The sequence below is a fragment of the Megascapheus bottae genome, chromosome 1 (genome assembly GCF_031878675.1).
Source record: "Megascapheus bottae isolate mThoBot1 chromosome 1, mThoBot2.hap1, whole genome shotgun sequence".
Classification (NCBI taxonomy): domain Eukaryota; kingdom Metazoa; phylum Chordata; class Mammalia; order Rodentia; family Geomyidae; genus Megascapheus; species Megascapheus bottae.
The window spans coordinates 78,821,985-78,832,819 of NC_143509.1; the positions used below are offsets into that span (position 1 = coordinate 78,821,985).

The window sequence follows — 10,835 nt, forward strand, 5'->3', positions numbered from 1 at the left end:
CCCTCCTCACGCTATTGGCCAACTCAGACGTCCGCTAGTGAGAACTGGCGTCGGTTGGTCGCGGCAGCTCGGCGGTTGCTGAGGACCGCCTACGAGCTCTGCCATAGGTGGTGCGGGAGGACGGGGCGCGGTGGGGGACACGGCAGCCGCCGTGGGGCTTGTTCGGGCGACGGCGGCGGCGGCGGCGGCGGCGGCGGCGGCGGCGCGGCGGCGCGGCGGCGGCGGTAGCGGCAGCGACGACTGGTCCTCCTCCTTCAACCTCTTGCTCCTCCTATCCTTCCTCTCCCTTTCCTTTCCAGCCGGGCCTTGTCCAGTGTTCCCTCACTGCGGCCCCGATCCTACGGTACCGAGGCCGAGGGAGGCCGAGGGTGGGCCCGGCCGTTGGTGTGGGCTGTGGGCCCGGGGCCTTAGGTCCCGGAGCGGGAGCCGGGGGCGGGGCCGGGACGCCGTTGTCGGCGGGAGGAAGAGGGAGGGGACGGGATGCCTGACAGTGGCTGCCTGGCGCCAGCCGCCAACTCCCCGGGGACCTCCGCCAACTCACCGAGTTCTCGGGCCCGGAGCCGGAGTCCGGACGCGGCCCAACCCAGCCGTCGGGGTCGGGGCGGAGGGGCGCCACCTTGCCAGGCCGTCGCTGGAGGCGGGCGGCGAGACGCCGCGGGCGCCCCGCCTCTCCTCGCCCGCCCCTTTCCTGGGCCCCGGGTCGGGGCTGCGCGTGGGCCCCACGGAGAGGGGAAGGTGTGGGGAAAGGGGGGCGGTAAGCGCTGAAGGGGGTTTGGGGTGTGGGCCACCTGTGTGGAGGTTGTTGGTATTTTCAATCACCCTTTCCTTCCCCTCCCCCAATTTTCCTTTCCATTTGTTTTATTTATTTATTTTCCTGTTTTACAGTAAAGGCATGATTTCCCGGCACCGCAGGGAAAATAGGGTGCAAGCCCAGAAACTACTTTCCCACCACCACTTGTTGAAAAATTGATTTGAAGGCGCCTTCGGGTTTGGACTAGTGTCAAAGTGCCCGGATTTGTTGTGTGTGGTTTTAACCTGAACATTCTTAACTACTAAATTATCAAGAAGAAAAAAACAAAAACTGGAAACTAATCCGGTAAACATGTAAGCCTTAAATCTTCTGATGAATTTCATTTGCTGCTTCTCTTGTTGGCAAGTTCTGGTTCTTAACTTTTGAACTTCCTCATTTGTTTAAAATATCTTTGTGAAAACACGTTTATTATTTGGGCATGTAAACTGGAGCATCCCTCACTGGATAGATTATTGCCCTCTACTATTACATGAACGGACTTTAAAAAAAAAAATGTTTTGGTTTAAGTCATTAGTAGAAGTGGTTGAATTTCAAAGAAATATATTTTATTTCAAATCCCAGCATTTGAGCACCGAAGACTTTTCACATAGAAAGTGAAATTTAAGAATTACCAACATACCATTAACTTACAGGCAGACATCTGTAATGATAGTTTGCTAAGTATTAGGCAAAGTTCATAACTTTTTTCTGCCATTACCAGTCTGACAAAGTGAGAGCTGTGTACCAAAAAAAAATACATATATATATGTATGTGTATATATATATATATATATTTGTAAGAACAATCTAAACCTATTAAAATTTAAGACTTCCTCTAGCTACTCAGGAGGCTGAAATCTGAGGATCAAGGTTCAAAGCCAGCCTGAGCACAAAAGGACCTGAGACTTTTTATCTCCATTTAACCTCTAGAAAACAAAGTGGGGCTTGGCTCAAGTGTAGCCTTGAGCTGAAGAGCTTAGGGACAGTGTCCAGACCGAGTTCAAGCCCCATGTTTCCCCCACCTCCCAAAAAAAAACAAACTTAAGACTTCCAGGCTTTACAGAATGTTTGTGTACTTTTAAGAGGCCCTAGTTTTGAGTCCACATTTTTTAACACATTGACAAAGCTCATTTGGCAAAAATTTCATGTTACCCATGCATTCTTCTCTGCCATTGATTAATGTAATGGAATAGAAATTCTCATTGTTTATAATTGTGCTTGTATCATTCTTCATAATATACTTAAGAATCCTTTGCTAACATATTAGACTAACAAATTAGAATTTCTGGTTTGAATTATTTCAGTCTTGCTTGAGTTCACCTCAAGCATAACCCCAAGAAAACAGTAAGACTTAACTAATCATTTGTCACTAAGCAAAGTATAACATTATCTTACCTTTTAAGGGCATGTAATATTATGAAATAGAGTTAGTCTATAACTTGGCTGTGAAAAAAGCAATTTTAAACCTGAACATACCTAAGATGAATAATACTTTTGTTGACGTACCATAATATTTTTCCAGAAGATTGTTCTAAGTTATTTGAATGCCATAAAAACCAAAGAACGGACTGAGTTATTACTAATTAGCTGTAAATTTGCTTTCTCTTAAATATTTTAGATAAGTTTTGATAACAAATGCCCTGCCAATTTGAGGTAAAGGGATTGGTTTTGTTTTGTTTTGTTTTTTGTGTGTGTGTGTGTGTGTGTGTGTATATATATATATATATAATAGCACAGGGAACGGAGTGCATTTATTTGAAGTAGTTAGTCTTTTTTTTTTTTGCTGGTCCTGAGCTCAGGGCACAGGCACTGTCCCCACGCTTCTTTTTGGTCAAGGCCAGCACTAGACCACTTGACTCACAGCTCCACTTTAGGCCTTTTGTGTTGTTAATTGGAAACAAGAATTTCAGGGACTTTTCCTACGCCGGCTGGCTTCTAACCCTGAGCCTTAGATCTCAGCCTCCTGAGTAGTTTAGGATTACAGGCATCAACCATAGGCTCCTGGCTGAAATCTCTAATCTTATTTTAACTAATTCTAGAAGGAAATGTCAAATATATATATATATATATATATATATATATATATATATATCCTCTCTCTCTCATTCTGTCTCTCTCTCTCTCTCTCAAGAACTTTACTAAGAGTCAGAAATGGAACGATTTGTAGTAACAGCACCACCGGCTCGAAACAGATCTAAGACTGCTTTGTATGTGACACCCCTGGATCGAGTCACTGAGTTTGGAGGTGAGCTTCATGAAGATGGAGGAAAACTCTTCTGCACTTCTTGCAATGTGGTTCTGAATCATGTTCGCAAGTCTGCCATTAGTGACCACCTCAAGTCAAAGACTCATACCAAGAGAAAGGCAGAATTTGAAGAGCAGAACGTGAGAAAGAAGCAGAGGCCCCTAACTGCATCTCTTCAGTGCAACAGTACTGCACAAACAGAGAAAGTCAGTGTTATCCAGGACTTTGTGAAAATGTGCCTGGAAGCCAACATCCCCCTGGAGAAAGCTGATCATCCAGCAGTTCGTGCTTTCCTGTCTCGCCATGTAAAGAATGGAGGCTCCATACCTAAGTCAGACCAGCTGAGGAGAGCATATCTGCCTGATGGATATGAGAATGAAAATCAGCTCCTCAACTCACAAGATTGTTGACAAGGAGGTTATCACCTTTGTGATCAAGATAAATAATGTTGAGTATTAAAGTTATGTGTTGATTGTGTGGTTCATTTTATATTTATTTCATTTAAAATCATGTGATGAAGAATAGTTTTGCATTGTGTATATAGTTGCAGGAAAAACAAAAAGATCTCATTGCAAAACTTATTGTTAATTTTAGTCACCAATGGTATAGAGCAAAACTTTGGTGTAGAGTGTACTAGGACACCCGAAACCTGATGGTTATCTTTAAAACTGATGGTTTTTCTCCTGAAATGTTTATGCATGGAAGAACTGCCCACTTTAACCCTATTGCCATGTATGATTATTTCTTGTGAGATTACTTACTTATTGAAGACTAGCCTATGAAACTGCTGCTAGGCAATGTCATTTACAGTAGCCTAAAGGGATTATTTCCAACTAGAGGGTCATCTTTAAAATGGAAAAAGGTGGGGAAATTATTCGAGTATCTTGGAAAGCCTAGCAGAAAAGACTTTATCCCAAACTTTTATATGTGCACATAAATACTCTTTATTTCCTCACTGTCTTTCTCACCTCTCATCTCCCCTTTTAAAGACTTCCTGTATTTAGTAGCAGCTTCAAGTTGACCAAAAGACTAAAATCATAATGTCAGTGCCAAAAGCCTTGGGGAATTTACAGTCATGAAGTTTTAGTTTCTTATTTTGAACTATCGCTTTCATTTTCAGCATTATCTTAAATATACAATTTTTTTGTCTTTGTATTGAAAAGGACAGGATGACAATTTATTTAGAAACAGGCATTTTTGGTTGAGTTTCCTCATAGTTACTTTTTGGCTGACAGATCAGATAAGGAAAATATGTCCTATGCATTTTTTTCCATAAGAGTTTATTTAGATAAATAGAAACAAGTTATAATTTCACTTTTCTCTGCTTTGCCTCTGGAGGTACAAGGTTTTGAACATAGATGGTGAATAGTAGTCTTGAAAATCTGGCAAGATTATTGTGAAAATGTAGCAGTATCTAGAATCAACTATTTGAGTGAAGAAGTAATCAGTTTTGTTAACAGCCATGTTCAGCAAATGATCTCTGTGTAAACCTCACTGCTCACTAAGGTTATTATGGTAGTAGCTTAGCCCAGTTATGTCCTTTCCATTAGAGATCCAAACTATATTTTCCAAAATTGTAACATCTGAAAAATGAATGTAGAATATCTGAAAAACAAGCTGACAACATCCAAGTTTAAGACACTTGTAAGATACATTTCTCTGATAAAGCAGTGACAAGTGATATCCTATATGACTTGGAGTTATTTTTGAGGTTATTTTGCCACAGTCTTAAAAGCCAAAGTAGATAAGAATACTACAATTCTTTGGAAACAACTTTCCTGTCTGAAGTCTTTATATTACAGACTTAAGTTCCTAATTCAAGTTGTTAATAAGGCCATCTGATTTTAGATGTTGCTTTTAAGGAGCCTGCTACAAAAAAAAAAATCACTTGTCAAAATTTGAAGTTTCACATTTTTTTCTCATACTTGTTAAAATAGCACAATATATGCCTAGAGTAGTGCTGTCATTTTTAAGCACATGTGTGAGGAGAACCACAGCAAAATAACCAAAATTATTTTGTTTATACTTACTCTAGGACAGAATTTGCAGGCAACCATGTTTAAATTATTTAAGATAATAGGATATCTAAGAAGAAAATAATTGAGTTTATAGCACTATTTTCAGAATAAAAATATGATTAGATATGTAATCATTCTAGTTTTTCAAATCCCTAAGATTTAGACTAATCCTTATTGTATTTTTTTAATTTGCACTACCAGTAAATATGTGTGTAGTGTGGAAGAATGTTCAGTAGCCCAGTAAGTTGGTTGATGCTGCACTAGGAAATTTTCAGTAATTCACTTTGACTTTTTAGTAGTTCTTACTGTTCAGACGATCATCTAATCACTAATCTTGCATATTTTTTCCAGACTCCTAACAATTTCCACATTGGCCATATCTAGGGGCATAGTCTATTAGGGTTTATATCATGTCCTTAGGATGAGCTTTCCATCTTGTGGTGGGGTTAATGTTTCTTTGCTGATTATGAAACTCATTTCCTGAAACTGGTTAACTTTGTCTCAAAGACTAAATAACACAATGATTGGTTTAGCCTGCTCAGACTGATACAAATACACAAAACCTTGATTGGCAATGTTAGATAACAAATGAGAATGACCAAGAAAGACACCTGCTGCTTTTGGAGGTATAGTGAATATGTGTACAGACACTCTCGATCTTAACTATATAGTGTTAGTGTGATGCTATACTATTGGGAAAATAGCAACTTTTTTCTGATTTATAAGTTGTATACATAAACATAAAATTTGTAATGTTTCATTTATAAACTGCCTTTGACACATGCTTACCTGTTAATAGTGTTTTATCAAAGTACAGTAGTATGTCTTCCAGAAGTTCAATATGTGCTTACAGTAAATAGTTCCTAGCTTGTTGAATTTTGTTGATTTTGATTTTTGCTTTTGTTTCTTTTCTGTACTGGGCATATAGCAATGCTGAAGGACATTGTAATCATTTTTTTACAGGGTGGAAATTTAGAAAGATTGTGTATGAGAACCCATATAGTTACTTTATCCATTATCTTTGATTAAGGCTTTTTTTTTTTCTTTTTCTAAACAAATGCTATTTCCAGTTAATGCCTTTGGCCCTCCAGAATTTTCAGGGACCATAAAATTTTGTAGAAAAGTTTGCATCTTACTATTGTAACCAGTTCAGCTTGGGATTGCTCTGAAGTATTAGCCTCTTATAAAGTAAGTATAGTTGACAGTATTTCCAGGCTGAGTTCCATGTTCAAACCTTTGCCTGAAATAATTTGTATGTGAATGTTAATGGAAATACATATAAGCAAAATAAAAGTTAAGGTGACCTAAAACAAAAGGCACAATTACTTGGTTTGTAGTATTTGTAAGGGTTCTGTGTTTAATTTGCCCCAACTGCCATTAAATGAGAACAGATCACCTAAAAGCATGTTAATCTGATTCATTTACATTGAAGATAAGTTCTATAACTTCACTGAAAATCTTAGGCTAAAATAAATAGTTTCAGCTTCTGATTGGCATTGATTAGAACATGAATAGTGAAGTGGCTATCCTAAAGCTTGGTTTATCTCAACCCATACTATCATAGATTTCTGAGGTAAATATGATTCTTATCTAGTGGTATTCTACTTGTACCCACAATACTGTATTAATTAAAATTTTATTATGTTCATTTTGGTATTCCTGTGCTTTTTTTGTTCACGCATGTATCTTTAGTATAAATGTGTTGTTATTAAGAGTTTGTCTGATTTTTATGAATAAATTTTGAAGTTTTAGAAGTTTTTGAAGACACATTTTACTGTTTTGTGAGCCAAAGACAAATACAATTCATACACTCAAAAGATGAACACAATTATACTAGTTGAATTTTAGTTATATTTTCCTATGTAGTAGTATTTATGCTAAATGTGCTACAAATAGTCTTCCCCTCGAGAAATAATATAGGAATATTTTAGCTGTTTAAGTACAAGTAATAATATAAGCAATATTGCCTATATTCAGGAAATATTCTTACCTGTGATTGGAAGCATTTTAAATATCTACTTTTATAAATATGAAAGGATCTAGTTTGGATCATATGTGTTGCCTTTGGAAAATATTCATATTCACCACTTAAAAAAAAGCATAACGAAGTTTATGGCACATAGTTTTGAGAAAAAAATATGAATTACTCGCTTTTGTTTGGCAAGAAAATTAGTAATTTATTATAATCAAAATTTCAGAAAAGAGAAAGTAAGGAAATGTATATGCATGGGAATATAAGTAGAGTGCATGTGCGTGTGTGTGTGTGTGTGTATGTGTCATTAATGTGTATACATAGCCCTTAAAAGGTATGTCTACTTACAGTTTAATACTAGCAAACTTAAAGGAGTCATTACAATGTAAACCAATTAAGTGTCTGGGTCTCATTTCTCTGTGAACTAAGTTACATTTATTTTTTACTTGAAGTCCTGTATGTCATACAAATATGCCTTCAATATCAAAATAGCTAACCTACTAATATGAAAGCTGAGAAGCTAAACTAGGAAATGACAGGTGTTATGTGACACACTTGATGTGCATGAAATAACTCATCTGTTCCTTCAATAAGTTACTTATATTCAAGAGTTAGTTTTTCTAGCTCTTACTGAAATGCTAGCATTAGATATAGTCTATTGTCCTTACGTCCTTGGATAAATGTGAACAATATGCAATCAAGTGCAGTTACATAGGCTGTCCCATGTGTGTTATAATAAACTAGCCATGGACACACATCACATAATAGATAATACAATAGATAATAGATAACAGATAATACAATATGAAAATAATGCAATTTTTCTGTGAGCATAAAAAGAATCTGTATTGGAAAATATGTGTGTGTGTGTGTGTGTCCATATTGTGGCTTGCTTGAACTTAAGGTTTGGGCTCTAGGTCCATTTTCAAACACCTGGATGCTTCCTGGCTTTGGTGTTTACTTGTATCATGGTCCACTTCTTTACCCTTTAAAGCTGTGATGACATGCCAGCACAAGCATGCCCAACATCATTCCATTGAAATGGATTCCCATGGACTTTTCTACATAGACTGTCCTGGAACTATGATCCTTCCAGTCTCCAGCTACTGCTTAAGGAATCATGAACTTTTCTATGCAGGTTTACCTTGAAATATGATAATCTCATTTTCAGCCTCCAAAGTAAGTAGGATTAGTCACCAGCTAAAATATTTAATTCTTCAATTTCTACTGAAGAAATTGTAATTGCTGAAAAATACTTTAAATGTACTTTTAAATACTGTTAAAATTTTGTTCCACATTTGCAAAGTTAAGTCATTTTTCTTTACCTCAAGTTTTATATTACCAAACTGGTAATGGTAAATCAATTTAAAATTTTTATATTAGAATCTTTATGCTTTTAATCATAAATAACAAGACACATTCTATGTAATATCAAATAATTTTATAATATAATAAATTTTATATACTTTTTAATGTCTTACTTTAGAAAGCCAGTATCAAATGATAACTGAAACTCCACATCTGGTAATAGTTTGTCATCTAGCTATTTTTACAAAAGGTTATTATTTCAGAGTTTAGTCTTTTAAACATTCTTTTTCCTACTGAGAAACCTCTACCTTCTCATTACTTACTGACATAGAGTAGTTCTTTTCTACTCATTGAAACAGTAACAGAGAACTAAATAACAGTCTAATGGGAATAGATTGTAATCTCTTTCCTATCTGATTTCTTTATTTTGCCTTTAATACTTGCTTATCTCTTCTTTTGTAGGTTCATCAGGCTGCAGCTTAGGCTAGCAAAACATTGTCAGTTCACTGTGAGATAACAAAAATTGTAAGTAGCATATTCCCATCTAGAATCTTTGTAGTTATTAGTCTTCACTTTTTGGTGTGGACCAAAGTAGATTTTTATAATTCAGTCTACAAATACAGAAAATCCAGTGTCTTCACTGAGTTATATATATCCACATGGCCCTTAAGCTACACTGTCATAGAAATGAATACAACAATAAAATCCCTTACCATGGTTATTAGGCATTTAGTCTTAAGCTCATTAGGTGAATATTATTAAGGGTCTATCATGCTGTCATTAATAAAGTAATACTATGAATATCTGATAGACTTGTTTTCTCTGTAATGATGTATAGAGTATCAATTGTTACTCTACATTTAGGATAGCAATACTCTTATAGGAATGTGTTAAAATTATATCCAGCACATTTCAATTTCATTTCTTTTTGTGTCCTTTTTGGTATCCTTTTTTAAAAAAAATTTGTTACTTGTGTCTAAACAACATGTGCACATAGTGTAAGAAATTAGATGAAGCTAAATGGTCATTATTAGTCCTCTCTGATAAGGCAATAATTCCTGCTGCCCCTTCCAGCCCTCCTTATTCTTCAGCATTCCACTAGAATTACCTAGGCTTAACTGTTTTAGCTATGTTTCCTGATAATTAAGATCATATTTTTAATAATATGCTTATATTACCACTTTTGATTGATCTGTTTTAGATATCATGTTTAAAATAATGGTTTAGTTTTTGCAGTTACCATATCAGACATTGCTTCACCAAAGGAATTTTTATGTAGCTAAAATCAGTAGATAATATCCTATTTTTTTTTTTTTGCCAGTCCTGGGCTTGAGCTCAGGGCCTGAGCACTGTCCTTGAACTTTCTCAAGGCTAGAGCTCTACCACTTCAACCTCAGCACCACTTCCGGCTTTTTTCTATGTATATGGTACCGAGGAATTGAACTCAGGTCTTTGTGCATGCTAGGCAATCACTCTACCACTAGGCTAAACTCATGGCCTGATATCTTAATTTTTATGATCCTATTAATTGCCTATTTACCTCTGAACCAAATAGTGTATTATGATTATTTACCTTTTAATACAATTTTTAAATGTTTTTAGGGCAAAAAAAATGTGTCTTTTAAAATGTATGCTTTATTTTTTCAAGACATATGCCCAAGGCCTATAAATAATCCTGTCAAGTCTTGCATATGTCAAAAATATATATTTTCCTGAGGACAATCCTTTCATCTTTCTCTTCTTTTTTATTCACTTTTTCTGGAAAACATTTATTATTTTTTATTGTATTTTATTGTATAGATAATGTATAGAGGGGTTACAGTTATATTCCTCAGGTAATGAGTACATTACTTCTTGAACCTTGATACTCCTCATGTTTTTATCCCCCTTTCCCTCTCCCAATTTTATCCCCCTACCTCCTCCCAATTATCTTGTTTCCCCTTCCCTTCCTTTCAAATAAACACATAAACATATATATACACTATACCAGGTAACAAAGTCAGATATAGTAACTGCATGAGATTACCCATAAGGGGAAAAGAAAAGAAAAGAAATAACTTCACATAATACATTAAGAACAACAATCACAGAGATAAACCTCTTATTTCCATATCGTGGAATTTATTTTGTTCTGATTTCTCTTCTCTGGCTCAAATCTGAACCAATACATTGGTTTTCTGGAATGTCTCTTCTGCTGCTTTTCTGGCTAGCTCCTACCTCTCCTTCATTCCACACCCCATACCAAAGCAGTTAGCTGCTACCTCTCCTACATTCCACACCCCATACCTTGCTTAATCCATTGTTTAGCTTCAGCTCATCCTCAAAATTCTTTAAGAAATAAATATACTTGAACAGCATATTTCTTGAGATATTGTATATTTAAAATCTAACCTCAGTATTCTCTCACAATTAATGGAGTGTCTGGCTAAGTACATTGAAAATTGTTTTCTTTTACAATTTGGATTACTTGTTCTTTCTGTATTTTATGTGTTAGATTAAGAA

The 10,835-nt window shown here is 36.3% G+C and overlaps 1 protein-coding gene across 2 annotated transcripts; it reads left to right on the plus strand.

Moving 5' to 3' along the window:
- Positions 1–210: 210 nt before the first annotated feature.
- Cggbp1 (CGG triplet repeat binding protein 1) lies at positions 211–6,701 on the plus strand. Of its 2 annotated transcripts, none has more exons than XM_090347778.1 (3): positions 211–343; positions 886–1,104; positions 2,922–6,701. In XM_090347778.1, exon 3 carries the CDS (start codon positions 2,942–2,944, stop codon positions 3,443–3,445), a length of 504 nt encoding a protein of 167 aa, XP_090203904.1. In that variant the 5' UTR covers positions 211–343; positions 886–1,104; positions 2,922–2,941; the 3' UTR covers positions 3,446–6,701. The 2 variants fall into 2 exon arrangements, with proteins under 2 accessions (XP_090203904.1, XP_090203914.1); XM_090347788.1 differs by having other exon boundaries at positions 886–1,096.
- Positions 6,702–10,835: the final 4,134 nt, after the last annotated feature.